This window comes from Gopherus evgoodei, chromosome 17 (genome assembly GCF_007399415.2).
Source record: "Gopherus evgoodei ecotype Sinaloan lineage chromosome 17, rGopEvg1_v1.p, whole genome shotgun sequence".
Lineage (NCBI taxonomy): Eukaryota > Metazoa > Chordata > Testudines > Testudinidae > Gopherus > Gopherus evgoodei.
This window is the reverse complement of record NC_044338.1, coordinates 16,115,021-16,138,164: the sequence shown is the minus strand read 5'-3', so window position 1 is coordinate 16,138,164 and position 23,144 is coordinate 16,115,021. Positions and strand designations below refer to the sequence as shown.

The following is a 23,144-nucleotide window of genomic DNA, read 5'->3' as shown; positions in this document are numbered from 1 at the left end:
TCATGGGAGACGGGGGAGATTCCAGAATACTGGAAGGGAACAAATATAGTGCCCATCTATAAAAAGGGAAATAAAAACAACCCAGGAAATTACAGACCAATTAGTTTAACTTCTGTGCCAGGGAAGATAATGGAGCAGGTAATCAAAGAAATCATCTGCAAACACTTGGAAGGTGGTAAGGTGATAGGGAATAGCCAGCATGGATTTGTAAAGAACAAATAGTGTCAAACTAATCTGATAGCATTCTTCGATAGGATAACGAGCCTTGTGGATAAGGGAGAAGCGGTGGATGTGATATACCTAGACTTTAGTTAGGCATTTGATACGGTCTCGCATGATATTCTTATAGATAAGCTAGGAAAGTACAATTTAGATGGGGCTACTATAAGGTGGGTGCATAACTGGCTGGATAACCGTACTCAGAGAGTAGTTGTTAATGGCTCCCAATCCTGCTGGAAAGATATAACAAGTGGGGTTCCGCAGGGGTCTGTTTTGGGACCGGTTCTGTTCAATATCTTCATCAACGATTTAGATGTTGGCATAGAAAGTGCGCTTATTAAGTTTGCGGACAATACCAAACTGGGAGGGATTGCAACTGCTTTGGAGGACAGGGTCAAAATTCAAAATGATCTGGACAAGTTGGAGAAATGGTCTGAGGTAAACAGAATGAAGTTCAATAAAGATAAATGCAAAATGTTCCACTTAGGAAGGAACAATCAGTTTCACACATACAGAATGGGAAGAGACTGTCTAGGAAGGAGTATGGCAGAAAGAGATCTAGGAGTCATAGTGGACCACAAGCTTAATATGAGTCAACAGTGTGATACTGTTGCAAAAAAAGCAAACGTGATTCTGGGATGCATTAACAGGTGTGTTGTAAACAAGACACGAGAAGTCATTCTTCCGCTTTACTCTGCGCTGGTTAGGCCTCAACTGGAGTATTGTGTCCAGTTCTGGGCACCGCATTTCAAGAAAGATGTGGAGAAATTGGAGAGGGTCCAGAGAAGAGCAACAAGAATGATGAAAGGTCTTGAGAACATGACCTATGAAGGAAGGCTGAAGGAATTGAGTTTGTTTAGTTTGGAAAAGAGAAGACTGAGAGGGGACATGATAGCAGTTTTCAGGTATCTAAAGGGTGTCATCAGGAGGAGGGAGAAAACTTGTTCACCTTAGCCTCCAATGATAGAACAAGAAGCAATGGGCTTAAACTGCAGCAAGGGAGATTTAGGTTGGACATTAGGAAAAAGTTCCTAACTGTCAGGGTAGTTAAACACTGGAATAGATTGCCTAGGGAAGTTGTGGAATCTCCATCTCTGGAGATATTTAAGAGTAGGTTAGATAAATGTCTGTTAGGGATGGTCTAGACAGTATTTGGTCCTGCCATGAGGGCAGGGGACTGGACTCGATGACCTCTCGAGGTCCCTTCCAGTCCTAGAGTCTGAGTCTATAAGAAAGCACAGTTTAGTGAAAGCCCTGCATTCTTCTGTACTTCCTCTCTGGCTTTTCTGTTGTGCATGCTCAGTTTGAATTTCCCCCACTTGTGGTAGTCTAGTTTGAGTCACCTGGTACCAACTTAGGAGCCTCACACCATCACCAAAGCAACCCCAGGATAGACAACACGTTCAGATCTTTTTCCTTTGATAGTCACTTGGAGGATTAGAGAGAGGGCAAAAGCTTCACCTTTTTAAATCCCAGAGAAATCAAAATGCTGTAAAGTTAGACAACAAAAAACCACTTGATTTTGATATTTCTTTCTTTGTCTGCTACCATCTATACATCTGTATGCCCAGGAAACAGCATAAATAACAGGAAAGTCACAGAGGGAGTAGAAAGGGCAGTGCAGGTGTTATAGTTGAAGAGCCTACTATAGCCCTGGCTAAAACACATGCCTACTGTAATTGGAGAGCAAAAGAGAAATTCTTATTTTTCTTTCTTGAAATCAGTTCCTTGTGGCCAATTTTTGGCATGTTCCTTTCAAGCTTCTTCATTGTGGTCGCTGAATAGGAGCTGCTACTTGTCCTTGTCCTTGTCCTTCTTCAGCTTCTTTTAAAACAAACTCCTGCTTTCTGAGTTCAGTGTCTGGCATATAGAGCTATTGTCTTCTAATCTCAGCAGCTCAGAGGAGAAGCTTTTATGAGGCTGTGCCCTGAGGCTTCAGGTTACGCACATGAGGTAGTCAGGAATCATAGAATATCAGGTTGGAAGGGACCTCAGGAGGTCATCTAGTCCAACCCCCTGCTCAAAGCAGGACCAATCCCCAGACAGAACTTTACTCCAGTTCCCTAAATGGCCCCCTTTAAGGATTGAACTCACAACCTTGGGTTTAGCAGGCCAGTGCTCAAACCACTGAGCTGTCCCTCCCGCTTGAGGATGCTGTGTTGCTAACTCTTGAGATTCTGTTGTGAATCTCACGCTACTTTCTATTTTACTTAAAGCCCCAACTCCTGGAGGCATGGGAATCTCGGCTTTCTTTTTAAAAGTACATTTCTAACCCTCCTGGTTTTAGAGAGAACCTTGGAAATGTGACCTGAGTGAAGTGCATCCTAAAGCTGCAGAAACTGAAGACAAAGAAAAAGACACCCTCCACCCCAAAATAATTTAAAAACATAATCTCTCAGTTGTTAAGTGAATCTCATGACTTTGGGGGCCTAACTTGGGATTTTTGAATGTCTGGTATTGGCCGTATTGAAGACACCAACTCTGAGGTGGTTGGCAAACAAACTGTGAAAAAGCCAAGCACACTGGACAATAATTCTACAAGAATAAAACCCAGCGCTCTGAAGATGATGCTGAATCAACTCAGGCCCTGGCTCAACAAAGAACTTCAATGTGTGCTGAAATGCTTTCCTGAATTGAGGCTGCGAGCATATTGCTGCTGAAGTTAAACAAACGGCAGTGATCAAATAAACTGTCAATATCTGTGCCCCATGGCTGTGTAGTCAGATGAATATGTCCAGTATGAAACCTGGCTATGTACATGTGCAGGACACAATATGCTTTCCTTTCAATACTGTATTTTTTTCCTACCAGAATATCCAATCTTTTAGACACTAACTGGAAGCATATTATTGGAGGTAGGTAACGGGGAACGGGGTCCTCTGATATTGTTCCCTTCCCTGCAGCCCCACATTCAGCTGGATTAGCCAGAAAGGGCTGCTTGAGAAGAGTACTTCAAAAGAGCTTCATTCCCGGACCCTCACAACGCCATTTCTGCAGGCTGGGGAAATCAAGGGTTGAGCAAACTCTGACCACTCTTTTTGTAACAGTTGGCCGTTGGGCTGCTCCTGTACCTCAGGGTCAGCCCAGAATGTATTCTAGTCCTATTTGCAAGTGTACTGTTTCTCTTTGGATATCACTGATAGACCCTGTCCCAACTTATCAACCCTAGACAAACACAGCCTTGTGTAAAGTACCATAACAAACATATTTTACAATCTAGTAATGAGCCTAAAATGTGTGTTAACTCTTACCTCAGACAGAACAAGGCACTTGGGGAGAGGGGATATGAAGATGGCCCTGTGGCCCTTCCTGTGCTAACACAGTGTCTATATTACTGTTTTTGAAATACGTCCCCTTCCTACTTCAGCTCCCTGGACCACTTGGCTCTATCACATGCCCAGATCACCATATCCTACCCTGAACTGTTAACCGTGTTAGAAACAGAAAGGATGGTTCATACATCAGCAGGCTTTGTGCGTGGAAATGTATGTGCCACTGATCCACATTCATCTAGCCTTGTGATCCCCAGCCATCCTCCCCTCAGATTCTGCACTTGTCAAGACAGCAAATGTCTTCCAGGAGTAATTTAACTGTGGACAGATAGAGAAGTTAATTTCAAGAGGATGATTCTCTATTAGGAATACTGGACTATGCTTTCCACTAGGTATCCAGCAAGTATGCAGCTGAAGTAAATGACAATGTAATCTTAAAAGATACCATACCCAGTTCATTGATCATCTGGGTTTTATAGATGCAAGAACTATCTTCTGATTTTGGAGTTGGGGTGAGGAGGGGGGAGAGAGAGAGAGAGAGAGTGTGTGTGTGTAACCATTGTTTGTATGAATTAGAGAGAGGAATGGAAAAGACAGCTGATTTATAACCAGGACCTGTCAGTCTCAGGGCTGGGAAAGCATTGCAAAGATCACATTCTGGATTCAATTGTGTTTCTCTGAACCTCCCTAAGGATGCTGAATAGCAGCAAAAAGTCTAAGTGACTGTGTCAATAAAATGAAAGAATAAAGAAAAATGAAGTTTGGCATGATGAGGATAATTCAAAAAGGCTAGAAAGGCCAGGTTGATCATGTGATGTATTTATAAAACAACCCTGTACTTAGGAGTCTGGTTATCAAAGTGCACTCACTCTTTTATCACTTGTAGGAGTACTCAGGACTCCAAGGGCCTGCATCTCTGTTGCTTTGTTTACTGTATTGTCATTTACAGCCTTGCAAAATGGATGTAAAATGCTATTGTTCATGTAAGTGCGTGGCAAATGCAGATTTGACAGCATTTTATACCCACTCTGCACAGGTATGAAAGAGAACACAAGGTGCAAGAGAAGAAACAGTGCAGTTTGAAATCTGTTACGTCTTGGATGTAGCAGCTGTGTGGCAATGAGATTACACGTTCTCTGGACCTTGCTTTGTTATTGATTATGCTGGCAGGGGGAACTAAGTGGGCTACTTGATCCCTGTATGTTCTCTTTGCAGACGAGGACGATGCAAACAGGCTTGGAGAAAAAGTGATTCTCCGAGAGCAAGTGAAAGAGCTTTTCAATGAAAAATACGGTGAGTTGCCTCTTCGCAGTTTCTTACTGAGAGCAGCTAGAGTTGAAATTAATTATGCTGAAGTGCTCTATTTATGGACCGAGCACATGGCAGCTTGCTGGGGCACAGGTTTCTTCTCACTGCCCCATGTTTCAGCTCATCTCTAGAGACATTCCTCGTTTCACCAGTGACAGAGCTGGGACTGGGACCTTTTTGTCTACATCTCGGTCTTTTGGGCGGGGGTGTGTGTGCGGAGAAACATGTCCAGGTAATAGAACCTCTTTAGTATTACATCAGCCGCTGATGCATTTTTAAGATGTGACAAACTGGAATAAACAATGGTGTGCTCAGCAAACAGGGCTGGCTCTATGAACAATGAGGCCTGATTCGAATACCAGGCGGCGGTCCGGGACTTCAGTGGCAGGGGGTCCTTCACTCGCTCTGGGTCTTCCGTGGCACCGAAGGACCCCCGACCGTTGAAATGCTGCCGAAGCCAGGACCAGACACATACACACATGCACCCGCCACCAAAATGCCACCAAAGCCCTGGACCGGACCACTCCCCCGGCAAGTAAAAATTTTTTTTTTTTAAATTAAAGACACTTAAGGTGCAGGGCCCTCTTAGGCGCAGGCGTGGGGCCCAATTCTGGGGAATTGGGCGAATCGGTTTAAAGCTGGCCCTGTCAGCAAATGCACTTGCCTCTTAACTCCTGGGAGCATGACATGCACCCCACCTCTGCCTCCTCTTTGCTGCACATCAAGGCTCAAACACGATGTGCCAAAACTCCAGACACAAGGCACGTTTTGGGAAAACATGCGTGGAACAGTGGCAAAGAAGTAGGCCAGGGAGCTGAAGGAAGACGGTATTTGAAAATACACTTTGCAGGCGCTGTCTATGTCCTATAATTCATGTACTTCCACCTCAATCCCTTGCAAACATGCAGTAGCAATAAAAAAACAAAAAACCCTGCAGCTTTCTGTACAACAGTCAGCAGTGTAATTGTCTCAGAGCAGGGATGTAGTACAGTTACTGGCGCATAACTGTGAATAGCTGTTTTCCCCCCCCCTTGTGGTTCTGGGTGTCTGATTTGCATAACCACTCTACAGTTATTTCTCAAACATCATGCAAGTCCCTGTACGCTGTATTGAGTGTCAACTATTAGCCCATCCGAGTGCAGGGGTTTACGGAATCGCACTATGGTGATTTCTCAATTCCCATGCTGTGATCAAGCAAACAGATCTACTCTGGCTGCTCTGAGAGCTTGAAAATGATCTACTCTGGCTGCTCTGAGAGCTTGAAAATGCTCAGTCCAGGAGCCTATATGCCAGCAACAAAAATGCTGCTTCAACCTCCTGCTCTGGAGCAGAACTTCCCCCTGCCTCCCTTCCCCCCCCCCCTCCCCACCAGAGAGAAACAAAAGTAACAGCAGCAATACCAAGGAAGTCAGAGTGCCAAGCAGTAGAAAGGGCAAGGGCTAATCGCCTGAAACACATTTCCCTCTTTTGATGCTCTCATTCCTGCCCTACAGAACTATCCAGTGTTTGGGTTTACATGGGGAATACCCCGGCTCCTCCCTTCCCATTTGGTTTTGACATTCAGTGTAAACAAAAATTCAGTCCAGATGTTCAGAGAAGAAATCTGCAGATCCATACGAGGGGGCCAAAAGAGCCTTCAAGTTTGATAGAACAATGTGTCTTGCAGCAGCCGAACAGCCCATGTAGTTGGATTGTTTCATTTAAAATTTCAGTAGGACGTGTGTCACAGCCCTGATCATGCGCCCCCTGGTGGGCACTTACCAGGTTGCTGTGTTGGGTCAATGTGTTTTTGAGCATCCTTTTGTCCCTGGATAAGCTTCAGACACAGGCTCTGGTTCCCGTCTCTCTGGTATGCTCCCTCGGGACAGACTCTCAGAGATCCCTCCTGGAAGAGGGATCCTGTGACCTAGCTGTGACCCCCAGGACAAGTGCTGACCTCCAGATCTCCACTCTTGTGAGCATTCTGGTGGTTGATTATCCCTCCAGGGACATACAATAGTTGAAAAAACAATGAGGAGTCCTTGTGGCACCTTAGAGACTAACAAATGTATTTGGGCATAAGCTTTCGTGGGCTAAAACCCACTTCATCAGATGCACTGGATCAGGTTTTAGCCCACGAAAGCTTATGCGCAAATAAATTAGTTAGTCTCTAAGGTGCCATAAGGACTCTTCGTTGCTTTTACTGATACAGACTAACACAGCTACCACTCTGAAACCTGTCTCAATAGTTGAAGCAAACAGGCACGGGCTTGGCAAAGGGCTTACTAAAGAAACAATCACTGTTCCAAGAGATACACAGATCTAAGACCTGTAATTCCGAGCCTGAGTTTCCTCAACACTCTTCAGTGTTCTTTGAGATTTGGTCAATCCCCTCTCCTGGACTAAACTCCTCTACTCCCTGCTTCTTTTGCTAATCTGGTCAGTGAGAGAAAGGTGCTGCCTCCAACTTAGCAGACCTGCTTCTTTTATAACTTACGGTCTCCTTTTCCATGTGACCCTCTGGTTAGCCGCAACCCCTCATTCCCCCCCTCTCCTCCTCTTCTGGAGCCAAGACTTGAAAAACTGGTTTGCCCTGGGTGGTAGTCAACTCTTTGTCCAAGAGTGCTTCCATTTGAATAGGACATTATCAAGGTTTAACGACCCTCCATTGTTAGCCCCCTGTCACCACCCCTTGAAGTTAGAGGTGGCACAGAAGGCACACAGCAGCCTTACAGTCCAAATGGAGTTTGTAGTTTGACATAGGCCATGTCTACATCTAAAATTTTGCAGCGCTGGTTGTTACAGCTGTATTAGTACAGCTGTATAGGGCCAGCGCTGCAGAGTGGCCACACTTACAGCAACTAGCGCTGCAAGTGGTGTTAGATGTGGCCACACTGCAGCGCTGTTGGGCGGCTTCAAGGGGGGTTCCGGGAACGCGAGAGCAAACCGGGAAAGGAGACCAGCTTCGCCGCGGTTTGCTCTCGCGTTCCCCGAACCACCCTGCAAACCGCAGGGAAGGAGACCTGCTTGCTCGGGGTTCCGGGAACGCGAGAGCAAACCGGGAAAGGAGACCAGCTTCGCCGCGGTTTGCTCTCGCGTTCCCCGAACCACCCTGCAAACCGCAGAGAAGGAGACCTGCTTGCTCGGGGTTCCGGGAACGAGAGAGCAAACCGGAAAAGGAGACCAGCTTCGCCGCGGTTTGCTCTCGCGTTCCCGGAGCCACCCAGCAAACCGCAGAGAAGGAGACCTGCTTGCTCGGGGTTCCGGGAACGAGAGAGCAAACCGGGAAAGGAGACCAGCTTCGCCGCGGTTTGCTCTCGCGTTCCCGGAGCCACCCAGCAAACCGCAGGGAAGGAGACCTGCTTGCTCGGGGTTCCGGGAACGAGAGAGCAAACCGGGAAAGGAGACCAGCTTCGCCGCGGTTTGCTCTCGCGTTCCCGGAGCCACCCAGCAAACCGCAGGGAAGGAGACCTGCTTGCTCGGGGTTCCGGGAACGAGAGAGCAAACCGGGAAAGGAGACCAGCTTCGCCGTGGTTTGCTCTCGCGTTCCCGGAGCCACCCAGCAAACCGCAGGGAAGGAGACCTGCTTGCTCGGGGTTCCGGGAACGAGAGAGCAAACCGGGAAAGGAGACCAGCTTCGCCGCGGTTTGCTCTCGCGTTCCCGGAGCCACCCAGCAAACCGCAGGGAAGGAGACCTGCTTGCTCGGGGTTCCGGGAACGAGAGAGCAAACCGGGAAAGGAGACCAGCTTCGCCGCGGTTTGCTCTCGCGTTCCCGGAGCCACCCTGCAAACCGCAGGGAAGGAGACCTGCTTGCTCGGGGTTCCGGGAACGAGAGAGCAAACCGGGAAAGGAGACCAGCTTCGCCGCAGTTTGCTCTCGCGTTCCCGGAGCCACCCTGCAAACCGCAGGGAAGGAGACCTGCTTGCTCGGGGTTCCGGGAACGAGAGAGCAAACGGGGAAAGGAGACCAGCTTGATTACCAGAGGCTTCCTCCTTCCACGGAGGTCAAGAAAAGCGCTGGTAAGTGTCTACATTGGATTACCAGCGCTGGATCACCAGCGCTGGATCCTCTACACCCGAGACAAAACGGGAGTACGGCCAGCGCTGCAAACAGGGAGTTGCAGCGCTGGTGATGCCCTGCAGATGTGTACACCTTCAAAGTTGCAGCGCTGTAACTCCCTCACCAGCGCTGCAACTTTCTGATGTAGACAAGCCCATAGGTATATACAAAGAGAGTTCATAGAATCCATAAATTGCACATAGACAGATTCCTTGGTCATCACAATGTGACAAACTGACAGTGCAACCAATTAACGCCATAGGAATGGGCTACGGTCATGCCCCTGTCCTCAGCAGAGCACATGTGCTCAGGTCTCAAAGGTATTTAGGCTCCTAAATTCAGGAACCTCTGAGGATCTGGGTCACACATCGTAGTTTCCAAGACTCACCTCTTACCTGGTGATTGCCCTCATGGCCAACTTGAATATAACACAACATAAACCTCAGCCTGAGTTTGGCTGGCTCCGAACGTTCCCTCTAGCACCTCCATTGTATGAGATGGCTTGTTTTCTTGGGCTTAACAAAATACTCCCCCACATCCCTTATCCCCGTTTGTAGCCTGGTTAATGCTGATTGGATCCACCTGCTGGCATGACTCAGCAGTAATCACTGACTATGAAGGCAGGATGTTAGCACCTGTGTCTAGGGTGACTCAACGGAAGAGCCCTGTATTTCTGTACAGAGCCTTAGGGTATGGCTACACTTGAAACTTCAAAGCACTGCTGCGGCAGCACTTTGAAGTGCGAGTGTGGTCACAGCGCCAGCACTGGGAAAGAGCTTTCCCAGCGCTGCACGTACTCCACATCCTCATGGGGTTTAGCTTGCAGCGCTGGGAGCCACGCTTCCAGCGCTGCAGCACTGTTTACACTGGCGCTTTACAGCGCTGTATCTTGCAGTGCTCAGGGGGGTGTTTTTTTCACACCCCTTAGCGAGAAATTGCAGCGCTGTAAAGCACCAGTGTAGCCAAGGCTTTTGAGTTATACTTGGTAATAACCAGGGCCTGGGCTACACGTTCCTTGACTTTCAGACTGTTTATCTTCTGTAAATATGTAGACGTGACTTGACTTTCAGTGGGGCTCGGGATCCTAAACCTCTTAGACACTTCTGATAATTGCATCCCCTTTGTCTGTTAGCCTCAACATGTATTCAGTCCAGGCTGTGGTTATTAGGAGTAATTATAATACTTTCATCTTGTTATATTTATTCCTTATGCATGAAACAACAAGTGTTGCAGGCACAAAGCAGTTTGGAAAAACCACATTGCCTTGTGCCATGCTCTGGGGTAGCTCTCAATCTGCAGGATCCACAGATGGACTCAGCCGGCAGAGCTAATGATCACGTCTGCTTTAGGTGTCGGGTTCCTGAATGTAACGGTTATGCACCCAAGTGACCAAGTTGTATAGGTCGTTCACCGGATGTGGAATTGTAGCTTGGCCAATGGTATGAAGGCAGAGTGCTTCATCTGCCACTCTGCAAACTGCTCAACATCAAGCTCGGAAGCTTACTAATCCAGGCAAGGAATAAAGAACCTGTGGCAGATGTTCCATGTAGAGGAAAATATTAGGTTACTAAGTCAGTCTGTTGGTTTCCAGCAAGAAGAGCCAGCTATTGAACAACAGCTGCATAGAAGGGTGAGGGGGAAAATGTGATCCTTACTGAGTCATGGGAGGGAGAGGGAGCATAGAGGTTACTGTTACAAATGCTTCAGCCGCCTATGAAAAAGAGAATGCAAGGGGGACTCTTCTCTCATTGCAATAGCTGAGGGTGATCCCCCATTCCACTCCCTCCCTCCCTCTCTCTCATGCACACACAGTCTGGCTCTTGCTGGATAAGTTCCAGATGTAAAACTAACACCTGTTTGCTAAATAAGTATTGTTCCATTCTATAGCCAGGGTGCTGGAACAATTTTTATAGTCAGGATGCTGAGAGCCATTGAGCCAAACAATCAACCCTGTATATAATGGAAACCACTTCAAGCCAGGGGGTGCAGTAGCATCCCAGTTTCCAGGACTTATGCTGTATAGTTTATTGCTCCTTATCCATTTGTGTAATATTGCATGACATAGATTGAGAGACAAGGGGCTTGACTCGGCTCAGCTGTATAAAGTGTAGATCCATGAGTAACTCCACAAGAGTCGGTGGGAATATGCTGGTGCACCACTGTTGTATGTGGGATCAGAATCAGGGCCAAAGAGTCCAAAGTCCGGTTTTGGTTTGTATTACCCAGTTCCAGCCACAAAACGGTGCATACCCCCAGCATACCAGGTTATTCCATAGCTGTCCACTCTGGTGTTCTACATCTTCCTCTAACGCATCCTGGACAAAACTCTCTACTGGATGGACCTTGGGTCTGAGCTGGTGTAACAGAGTCCCTTCGATACAGGAGCTAAAAAATGAGCAGTGCATTCCCTGAACAGGTTTTACCCAACAGCAAATGTCCGGTGGGACCTGGAACAGCTGGTAAAGATGATCTTCATGAAAAGAAAACAAAACTTTAATCTGCAGCGCTTGCATCGTCAAAGTGTAGCCTTGGGGTTTTTAACACCCAGTGCTCCCCTCTGATCTCTTTGTGTCTCTGGAAATGGAGAAGGTATAAGAGAGATTATCAGTAAATGCTGATGAGGTGGCATATATTGCAACTGTGGGCTGTCATTTTTCACATAATTTGATCAGGAACAGAACACCTTACTCATGTTCTTTGAAGGTGTGGGCATCCCTGGTGCATCAGGTTATGTTATGACAGTGAGTATTTAGATACCACCTACGGATACAGATATGGGATGTGTATGTAAATGCTTTATTACATGTATTTCATAATAGCCCCAACTGTGCCTAATAGCAAGATTGCTTAACAGGGACCATGGAAACTGACAATAAATAGGACAGACATAAAGCAATTTCATCATCTCGTAAGGAATTAGTATCCCTTACTAGGACAGGCTAGTGAAAAGCAAAGAGGGGTTGTAACTTAATCTGATAGAGCCGATAAATGTTCTTTTTCTCTTCTTGCAAGACGTTTGAGTGCAGATATTCAGAAGTATAACTTATCCAAGAACTCATTTAAAGCAATATCCCAGTAATGTTGAAATCCCATAGTGAAGCCAATCTTCTTGACTTCCAAAACTCTAGGCACTGCCATTACAATGTGCCTCTGACTCTTAAACCTGCAACTGATTGGCTTGGCCAGTGAGCCCTAAAAAGGCCCTGGGTGTATTTTCCTCGTGTGAATTCCTGACTTCTAGAGAAGAAACTGAGACATCGGTACGCTTGCAAAGATTTGATTTTTATCAGTAAACGTTGATTTCATTACACACAGAAGAAAAAATATTTCCATCAATAATAATCAAAATGTACAGCTAGGCAAAGTAAGAACAAGGTTGCTTGAGAACTTATTGGAGTTTGATTGAAGGATATTTATTTTGTATGTTTTGACATGATATTGACAATTGGTGTTTTAATGGTTATAAAACTTTAACCTTTTGAATCTCAGTATTTACTGTCATTAAAAATTGTTGTCTGATACCCACCATAATTTCAAACAGCTGAACATCTAAATCAGTAAAAATCTTTAAAACACTTAAACATTTCTATTATCCATCAAATTATGAAAAATAAAAATCGAATTCTGCCAATCCTAGACATTGGAAAGCTTTCAAAATTCCCTGAGGGGGGATGTCTTTTCCTTCCTTGAATAGCAAATCCATTCTCTTCAATAAGTGGTTTGGTATTTACACTTTGAAAACAGTTTAAGCAAAATATGAAATATCTAGGAAAATTGCATTGAGTCCAGTGAAAATCCATAATTTTGCTTTTGAAATACTACTTCAGGGTTCAAAGGCTTCCACTTAATGTTCACTTGTCACATTGGCCTGTATTCTGCTGTTGCAGGAGAGGCTTTGGGATTGAACCAGCCAGTCTTGGTGCCATACAAATTGATCAGGGATAGTCCTGATGCTGTTGAAGTTACTGGTCTGCCAGATGATATCCCTTTTAGAAACCCCAACACCTATGACATCCACCGACTGGAGAAGATCCTGAAAGCACGAGAGCACATCCAGATGGTGATTATAAACCAACTCCAGTAAGTCTCAATAGCTCCTGTACTTCCGGGGTCTTTTCTAAACATGTAAGTCCAAAATCCCCATCTAGTGTAAACTGGCATAGTTCCATGGGGTGCAATGGGGCTGCAACAGTTTACACTGGCTGAGGATCTGGTCCATAGTATCTTCTGGTTTACATTTATCAGACTGTTCAGGTCTCTCAGCCAGGCTATGGCCAGGAATCCTGCCAGGCTATGGAGTGGTTGGGGTCCAATTCATATTCTTAGGAAACAAGATAAGGTAGTGTGTCCTTATCTCTAGCAAACAACTGGCTAAATTTCAGGGGAGCAATGCTGATTAAAACGAACTGATGATCTGGCCCAGTGAACGTATTGCTGATGTTTTCATTAGGCAGTTGATCACATTGTAATGTATAAAGAACACTTTGTTAACGAAAAGCTTTGTTAGCGTGATATGGCCCCTCTGCACTGAGCTAGAGGGATGCTTCTGAAGGGTTGTGAGGCCTCTCACCACCCCCTGCCCTTAGTGTGAGGAGGTGTTGTCAGTGCCTGCCTGGGGTCAGCACAGGCCTCGCCCTCTCTGGTTAGCAATAGGCACATGCCAACCCCTGAGTCCTCTGAGCATCCCTCTGGAGTGTTCAACCCCATTCCCCTGAACTCTCACAGAACTCTGATTCGCTACTCCCAAAGGAAGAGCACACACCAGCTTCTCAGGATCACCCTCTACTTAAAACACAGTGCTTAGTTATACAGAAAGCGATAACCAGAATAAATTGATGAATAAAGAACAGAGATACAAATGAGAGAGAGTGAGACTGTTGGAAACAAGTGGTTATAGATAAAACAAAATCATAACCTGCTTTCTAGAGCCTTGACTTACCTATCAAGGCATTCCACTGTCTCTTAGAAGACCGCTTGCTTCAAGTCCTTTTCCCAGTGTTTTCAACCAGTCTGGCTGAGATCCCATCTCAGAAGACCAAGCCCGTTAATGAGTTATCCGGACAGACCGAAGGAATTCCTGGGGTTCAGCTGCACCCCAAATTGTCTTACTCCAGAAGAGGATAAATCCTGCTGGTTTTGGTTTTGCCTCCTGTCCCCTCTACCTATTGATTAGCATTTTGCCCAGATGGTAAATGGGCATCCATTATGAACCACACAATATTCAATTTGCATATGACCAGCCAGAGTGAGATACGCATCTCTTTCCCCCCTGCTTGCCTGGAGTATGTGGACCACCCTTTGGTGACCTATCTTAACTCACAAACCTACAGAATCTAATTTTTACTATATACTGTATATAACTGCTCACATATTTCCCATACATACATCTCACAATGATTATGATGACCAGTGTAACGCAGAATTTCATGACATATTATATGACCCCTTTGGGTGAACCCAGGGGATCCCTGTGCCCTGCCAGTTAGCATCAAGAGGTCTTGGGTCACAGAAAGAAGATGGGGGTTATATTTTGCTTGTGTCCTCGTAGCTAAAGATTGTCCGAGGCACTGAAAATGCTTTGGGCTGGTCCATTTAGAATCCGCTGGTATTGTCTCAGCAAGTCTCAGATTTGCAGCCCTACCAAAGAACAGTGTGCCAAAGTTGCAATTTTACTCAGTCGTTAAAGTGGATCCTTATTCTTATCAACCGTTTGATGTACAATCTCTGCTAAATGTACCATAGGTTGAGCACCACTGGTCTAAGTGAATTACATATCCTGGAGGAATTTTGGAGCCTGTTTCTAATATGTCTCTATATTTTATCTGCCAATTTCCTTTCTTGAACCCTTCAAGTCCAACGTTCTTGCAGTGAACTTTGCTTTGTCTTTGTGGTGCTTGGGAGGCATGCCAAACCTTGGACTTAGACCTCAGACGTTTCTGACTGTCTCTGGTTCTGGAGTGGTTTCAGGCTGGATGTGTAGAGTACTAACTTCTCTCTTTAACACTATATTGAATAGGTGAGGTGTGTAAACAGTCATTTATGTATCTCCTCTTCTGGTTGCCCTGGTTTCACCCATGAAGGTTCTCCTGCCTTGGTGAGCTGGGTGGGAAAGATGATCTATTCCTCCTCTCTTTCGTTGCTGGATTTGTGGGTGGATGATCCAAAGAGGATTGATCCTGGGTAGTCTGGGTGTCTGAGTTATGGAGTATTTTGGTCTGTGCTGGCCTTCTGGGTTTTTTCTGTGGCAACCTGTAGCAATCAGAATGGGCTTGCCTGGTGTTTTTCACAGAGGCTGAGAAGAGTCTTTCTTAGGGGGATGCTATAGTCAGTGTCAGATGCTCAAGGCACTGTTGGGGAACTCCTGCTCGGAGAGGAGTCCTCTGAGATTCAGCTGTTGGTACCTGTGTGGGATGGGGAAGGACTCTGAGTTGGAGATTAGAATGTGTTCTGCTTATCTTCCCTGAGAAGCCACCTTAGAGCTATGTGGAGGGACCTGATGCCTGTGGGGCTGCATGGAAAGGATGCTGAAGGATCTGGTTTCTGCCAGTTTATTGTTGGAGGCTCCTGGCCAGCTGAAAGCTGTATCCACACACTGTTAGCAGTGGGTCTGAAGTCCTGCTGGTACCAAGAGAGCCATTCTGTATAGTGCGTTTTGCAGTCTGACTCCTCTCCTGCCTGCTGTTCCAAAGGGGAAGGGGAGGGATTCAAAGTCAGGGGCTTGCTCAGCCCACTTGGCCAGGAGCTTACCCATATGCCAGGAGGGCGCATGCCCCAGAAATACTGCCGAGGGAGCCAGTCTTCTCTCTTGGACTCTGCTCCTTCATCCCGATGCTGCTTGCAAAAATGTCAGGCATCTGCTCCAGTGCAGGGCTGGAGGGAGCATGACCAGGAAATACACATTCTCTGGCCTTGACATTTGATCTCTTCTCTTTATCCCCTCTGGTGGCCACTGGGAAGATAAGTGCCCAAGAGGTTGCGGTGTGATCCCGGAGCCCAACAAGGAGCAAAGCAAAGAATTGCTTAGCTGTCCAGATGAGCAATTTTCAGGTCATTTTCTTAAGGCAAATAACGTTCTGTGCAGAGGACTCGGTCTGCTGTGTGCTCCGCCCTAGGTGGGGAGTATTCTGGGCAGGCTGCCAGAGGAGACAGTCCCATGACCTTGTACAGCCTCAAAGATCTGGTCTGCCTCCAAATACATGTGAGACAGAGGAAACCCCACTGGGAGATGGTTAAAAATGCAAGGGATAAAGAACATCTGTGCTCTAACTGTTCACAATCGCTAATCTCCACCTTGTTTCTTACACAGACCATTTGCTGAAATATGCACTGAGGCCAAACAAACAGGTAAGCTCCATGCTAAAGCTCTCCTTCCAGTGTAGCAAACTGCAAAGCAAAACATACAGATTGCAGCACAAAATTCACAGGAGGCCAGACTCCGGGATTCAAAAGAAAATAGAGCAAGCTAGTTAGGTTGATGTTTGTCTTCTTAATCCTCTCCATCTCCTCATCCAGCTGGGGCCTGAGACAAAGTCTGGGGTTTACCCAGGAAGGAAAACTTGCAGGTTTGGCTTCTCTTCAGCGGCTTTCCTGAGGCTGTGTGTGAAAGGGAAACGGGGGCTGTAGTTTTAGACTTAAGATTTTCAGTCGCCCAGGGGATTTGAATGCCTTTCTCATTAATTTTAATGGCTGTTGCTGAATAAATCCCTCAAGATGGCTTTGAAAATCTGAGCCCTAGTACTGTTTTTACTATGCAAAGATGAAATCACGTACTGTGCTTGAGGAGTCCGTGCTCTCAATGCAAGTCCTACTGGATGCGGCTCCGTTTCACTAAAGTCTCACCAACGCGACTGGCACTCGTTAGCTTCCAGGTTGGCAATCTCTCAGCAGGAAGGAGATGGATCAGAGGGCACAGTGACCTAAATGACCTCTAATGCCCTAAGAAATATCCTGTGAATAGAGAACTCAAGTCTGACCATGACAAGGTGAAGCAGCAGCCTGGAAAGGGTTACAGGTCCGTGCCTATCACAGGGCTGAGTAGGATATATAAGAAAGAGGAAGCTAGGCCCGAGGGGCAGAGGGAAGGGGTGTGTTCTCTTTTTCCTGGCTGGTGGAGGCAAGGGGAAAGCCTCTGGAGATATGTCTTTTGTGTGAAACCAGTATGTCCTTTGCCCTGGGCCTTGAAAGGGTCTGAGTGTAGTGTTTGCTTCCATTCCTAAGCTGGAGAAACAGCCATTCAGATAACCCATTTCTTTCCCATCCTCCCCTTCAGAAAAAGACAACAGTGTTCCCAAACGAAAGCGGAAGAGGATCTCTGAAGGGAACTTGATATCATCCTCATCATCATCTTCCTCTTCTTCCTCTTCCAATATGGAGTCCACATCGTCAACAAATCAGATCTCACTTGTGGTAAAGCTTTCTAAACGTCAGCCAAGTTATTGCAGCTCTGTCTAGCTCAGGGTTCTTCCCCTACCACTCTTCATCGCTTTCCTTCGCTGGCCCTAGAAATGCTATAAACCCCTAATTTAGCATGGCGACGCCCAGTCTCATAAAGAAGGGGAACGCTCGCTTTGCCTCTGGGAAGAGCTGGCTCATCAGCAGAGCAGAGAGGCCACTTGGCATCTCCCCTCCACCAGTTCAGCATGCTCTGCAGGGCTGCCATGGGCTGGCCTCTGCCAGTGTCCATCAGTGAAGCCTTCTTCACGATATACCGATGTTGCCAAGGGGAAGGCAGTGGTGGCCAGGGAATGATTTGAAAGGCGAACACACCACAGAGAGCAGCCATTCCAATGCCTGACCCTCGTAACCGCATGGCGCTCTCTTATGGCATTGCCATGTCAGTGACTCAATTCTGCAAAGTGCAGAGCACTCTCAGCCCTTTCAGCTCCAATAGACTTGATGGCAGCACTTTCCAGGATCTGCCGCTGGGAGAAGCAAGTTATAATGTAGTCCCCTTTCTCCCTTGCACGCGCCCCACATCCTTCTGCTCCTGTCAGCACTATGCAAGGAGCACTTTGTGACAAGGGTTATGTCATGGAGTGCAGGGTTCTCAGCCTGTGAAGATACTTCACAGGTTCCAGACACATGTCTGAAGGATCTAAAAAAGTCCCCAACTCATAGCCAGCTGCATTATTTCATAAACCAGCCCTGTCAAACTCAGGGAAGCACTGTTAATGTGCTACAGCTTTCCACGTGCTTTGGCCATTATGTTGTATGATGGCGCTTTATTTTGTTTTTTATATGTATGAAAAGGTGAATATTTTGGGAGTGGTGTGAAGCTAAAATTTCCTTGAAGTAGAAACTCAGATGTAAAAACAAGAACTGACATCAGTGGAGATTCATGGATCTATTCTAGCTAAGGAACTGGCCTTAGTTATTATCAATTATTATTTCAAGCATCATTTTTTTTTAAAAGGCAAAAATATTGATCGATTTTAGAAGTTATTTTGAGTAGGTTTTATGGTGGTTTATTTTCTTATTTAAAAAAAAATCTTACTTGGAAATTGGAAGTCTTGCCTGTGTGTGAGCGTGACAGAAACTTGATCATTGCACGTTTTTGCAGAGTATTTTGTCCTAACAGCATTTTTCTCTCTCTCTCTTTCTTTCAGCAATGGCCCATGTACATGTTAGACTATGGTGGTCTAAATGTCCAGATTCCAGGACCTATTAATTATTAGACCTCAATACTGAATCAGAACCTCAAATGACAGAATAAATAAATAAATGTAATTTATGTAAAAAGTGTATATTCTAATATGTATCAATGCCTTTTAGTTTTTCCAATGATTTTTACACTATATTCCTGCCATCAAGGCCTTTTTAAATAAAAATAAAAAGTGTTGCCTTGCTCTTAACAGTATTTATTTTATTATTTGTACTATTGATGAAATCCATGATAGGTAAAAGTAAATACAGAAGAGCACCTTCTGATAGACAGCTGCATACCTCATCATGCCTTACCTCCAAAATAAAATGGGTGGTGTCTAGAGTTTGAACCCCTGATTTTTGACACATGGTTGTCATGCTTCATTTGCCACTGGTGTCTTCAGACTTCAATCTACAGTTTAAAACAAAAAAACCTTTTCTTGATATTGAAATAGCGCCACAAAATTACACCATGAAGTATGGATGAATAAACACTACACAGAAACAAAGAACGGGGCCTGGATTCCCATGTATGCTCAGGCTCATTTACACCACTCTAGCAGCATACAGGGGCTTTAAGGTGAGTAGAAGATTACGTGTAAGCCCAGTTTAAGGAGTCTTTAGCCCACCAGGGCAGGTTAAGGGGGTCTTACTTTGTATGACCATCGATTCCTGGATTACTACCTCAGCAACACTTCCTCAGTTGTCTCACGTGCCTGTCATTTGCACATGGCTATTGTCCCTTAAATCAGAGAGAAATTCTTCCGAGAACTCACAGAATTCCTCAATTTAATCATCCTGGATGAAATGCATCTCTGGGCAGAAAGCATGTATGTGGCCCAAGCATTACTTACATCCCATTAAGCCCAATTTTGGGATTTGAGAGGTGCGTAGGATTGATGCTGGCCCTCTGCAACAAGGGTGAATTCTACCCTCAGCTCACAAATAAGATGAAGCCATTCTGCTGTATAAATTGACCAGTCTTTTAAAACCATAAGAGCTTATTCATTTCCTAAGCATCAATTTTTTAACCAAGGTGATTTTAAAAAATGGATTACAAGCTTTGGAGTCTCATGGCTTGAAGAAAACTCAGGTAGGTAACTATTGTTCTGCCTCACGTAGTGACACATGATACTAGACCCTTTCTATAACCTTTGAATAAAAAGTTCTACCATTAGGACATTTCAAGTAACGTCTCAGATTACTACCTTCATTTCCATTCTTTCAGCACATGTCATTGTCCAGTTGGCAGTAAACTCCAGCAAATCATTTTAAATTGCTGCAATTTCATTTGTAGATTATTGTTGTACAGTCTAATATAGCTGACCAATGTATCTCATCAAAGCGCTTGCACTGACGTAGGCAAGAGTTTGAAAAGCCCAAGTAGGATATGATAGTCAAGGTAGGTCAGGTGCTCAGATAATACAGCAATGAGGACTGTATAATAACCTGAATAGACTAGAATAATTATTTATGGCTTTGAGACTAGCCAAGAGGAAGAGGCAAGGTGTAATACTAAAAGAAGATGGTTTAAGTGCTGTAGTTGAACATGAATGCAGATAACTTGATGCTCTGTGAAATCTCGGCTGTTGATTGCTTCTCAAGTTAAAAACCGCTTGGCAACAATGATGGCAGGTCCTTCAGATATAAATCCGCCACGGACACATTCCCATTCCTCCCAATAAAGGAAGCTAACCCCCAGTTTGGTTTAGTATAGTTCCAGACTGAAGAAAGATGGGTTAATTTTGGAAAACCATTGTACCCAGACATCCTTGCTATACTTTGCTATTGGGTTAGCCAGCGTTTTCCACTGGTGCATTTCTAGAGCTTCTAAATGTATCTTAAGAAGGAAGGAAGGTACAGATCCAAGAAGAAGCCAGTTGTGAATACTCTTTTACAATATAATATGCTGCTGTATTTGGAAGACCTAAGCCACTTCACATCTTCCTCCTTTAATACTGGTCTTTTCACTTCCCACAGAAGCATTTTTGATCATACCTTGAATTGTCTGAAAGCGCTTGGGATTTCCTTGACCTCCAGTCACTGCTGAGTTAGACGCAAATTATAACAAAAAACCACCTCCTCCACCACCAGCTCAAGAAAAGGCACAAAGCCAACAACGAAAGGAAGGGCAAAGAGCTGTATCACTGAGCCCAAATAGAAGCTCAGCTTCACATCAGAAGAGCCGACACCTACATTCCAAGTCTTCCATCTGGCTGCCACCCAAACCCACAATATCGCCAATTAGAAAAAATAATTTCACACACAAAATTAATTTGCTTTTCTGAAATGTATTGTTGAATCAAAGCAAGCCATCTAGGTGCCTGCTAATAAAGATGGATTAATGACATTGTGACTGTTTCATTTTAAAAATTCAGCTTAGTAAAACTGAAGATTACTGCATCTTTATAATAAAGTAAGCTTTACTGCATCATTCCAAGTTTTTTCCACAGATTTCCTTGCTGTTCTTTGCATACGTGGGGTGGTGCTGTTTGCAGAATTTAGGTCTAGTGTACCGCATAGTTCATGGGGCCTTAATTACTTGTATTAAAAGGCAAGGGTTAAATTGAATCAGTGGAGTTAATTAGGATAAACAGATGTCAGAGTTATACTAGAGATGAATTTGGTCCAAAAACTATAATGGAATCATAAAGGTTTCCCCTTTCAAGCCTTTCTTGATTACCAGGGAGGAATCACATAGGGAATCAGGAAATGGCCGTGTCATGGGCTGATCTCCAGTCAACCTTATGGCCATACCTCGCTTCCGTGTCTGTTCAGAATTACAGTGCTTCTGCAAAGGGACCCCTCAACCCAGGGCCATGATTCAAATACTCCTTTGTCCCCGGAGGGCTAACATCCACCAGAATGGATGCACTTCCCATGCATGCAATTACTGTAATTGCGTGCCTGAGGTGAAATGGGAAGAGGATGACAATAAAGATTCTGTGTTACCTTTTTTACCTGGGCTACAAGGAAGGAACAAAATAATTTTACTAGTAATTTCTGCCTAGGACCCAAGGGCCTCATCCTGGGATGTTCTTAGTCATATACTCAATGTACACTTATCCTGTCATAGATTATTCAGAAGCTGAAAAGCTGGTGGTGAAGCTGCTGCTCTCTTTCTGCTTCCAAGCTGTATCCTTTTGGAATTGCTCGCAATGGAAGTGCCTCTCAGAGGGAGTTCTTCACGTTAAATACATTTTAAATGAACAATTCCTACCTTCTTTTTTTATCTCCACCAACATTTCTTTTCCCCTGTTACTTCCTCCTTCATTTGATTAGACAGAAGGAAATACAAGAATATCACAGGTATGCAGCAGTAGGCTAGTGGACCAATAATTTATCACTTGGGTACCAGAAACTGGGTTCCTGAGGCTTAGGAAGCTCTAAATAAAAGTGGCTTGCTGGGAGGAAGGATGGTCTTGTGGTTCAGGCACTGGATTGGGAGTCAGGAGGTCTGGACTCAGTTTCATGATATTTCACAATTTCCTTTGTGATCCTGGCCACACCATTTGCTCTTTCTCAGCCTCAATTCCTGGTCTTTAAAATGAGGATGGTATGAGAATGTCTGTCTTGTCTATTTAGATTGTAGATCCTTTGGAACAAAGACTGTTGTCTTACTATGAGTATGTACAGCTCCCAGTGTAATGAGGTCCTGATCTTGGCTGAGGCTTATTAGCTGCTACTGCGATATACTACTACTAACAATTTTTAGAAGTGACGAACACCAATAATTTCCAATGAAGTCTACAGGATCTCAGTCCCCACTGAAAATATGCCTTACTTAGAAAATGTCCATCATTATGCTTTGTGTTATTCTGGAACGTGGAGGCATTTGAAAAGTGAATTCTAACCTTTCCCCTTTGGAAAAGTGGTGATGATTGCTTTATTGGTGTTTACAATCAGATATAATTCCAGCAGTTTCCATAATCTTGATCTTTTCATTTGTGGTGTATTTTTACACACGGCTTTTGTCTATACGTGATGACATATCGAGTGGAATCTCTTCCATTGCAATTAGAACACTGAAGATGCGGATCCTAACACTTCAGCCACATTTCTCATTCATTACTTTTGAAAGAGTTTGATGTTGTTGTTGTGTATGTGTGTCTACAAATCCAATAACAATCCTCATTAAGAGTTGCAAAACATGAAACCATTTTAATCTCCGACAGATGGCAGCTAAATGAAGTTTAATTAAAGAATGAGAGCTTTGATTCAAATCATTTTTAAAATATAGCATACTGAGACACTGGAGAAACAGCATAAACAGCATCTGGGCTTTTATTCAGAACCCAGAATCCATTTGTGAGAAAACACTTTGCAAAACATTTCAGTGAAATGAGTTTGTCAACAACCTCTTGAGAGACTCAAGCTGCTGGCTGGATACAGCAAAGAAATCTTGCTTTCTCGCTGAGATAATATGGCAAATACCTAGGAAACTGCTAAGAAACCAAAGAGAATTTTCAGTTGGTTAGGTTATTAGAACCGAATAGTCTTGTTCCTTCAGTTTTCTTGAAGAATGAAACAAAATCAAAAGAGAGTAAGGTTTGATTTAAGTCACAATTGCAGTCAAAATCTATTCTGTTCTGCATAGGTTCTTATATAAGTGGTATCTGGGCACCTTCCAGTGGCATATTAAGCAAAGTGACGAACATCTGTTG

General features: G+C 44.8%; 1 protein-coding gene across 7 annotated transcripts in view; it reads left to right on the top strand.

The window, feature by feature from the left end:
- Positions 1 to 18,689, top strand: part of GTF2IRD1 (GTF2I repeat domain containing 1) — a 174,384-nt gene extending 155,695 nt beyond the window's left edge. For all 7 annotated transcript variants that reach the window (XM_030536777.1, XM_030536774.1, XM_030536775.1 and 4 more), the window contains 5 exons: positions 4,707 to 4,784; positions 12,726 to 12,918; positions 16,145 to 16,182; positions 17,108 to 17,244; positions 18,444 to 18,689. In XM_030536777.1, coding sequence (XP_030392637.1) covers positions 4,707 to 4,784; positions 12,726 to 12,918; positions 16,145 to 16,182; positions 17,108 to 17,244; positions 18,444 to 18,512 — 515 coding nt within the window. In that variant the 3' untranslated portion in view covers positions 18,513 to 18,689. The remainder of the gene's footprint in view (positions 1 to 4,706; positions 4,785 to 12,725; positions 12,919 to 16,144; positions 16,183 to 17,107; positions 17,245 to 18,443) is intronic.
- The last annotated feature ends 4,455 nt before the right edge of the window (positions 18,690 to 23,144 follow it).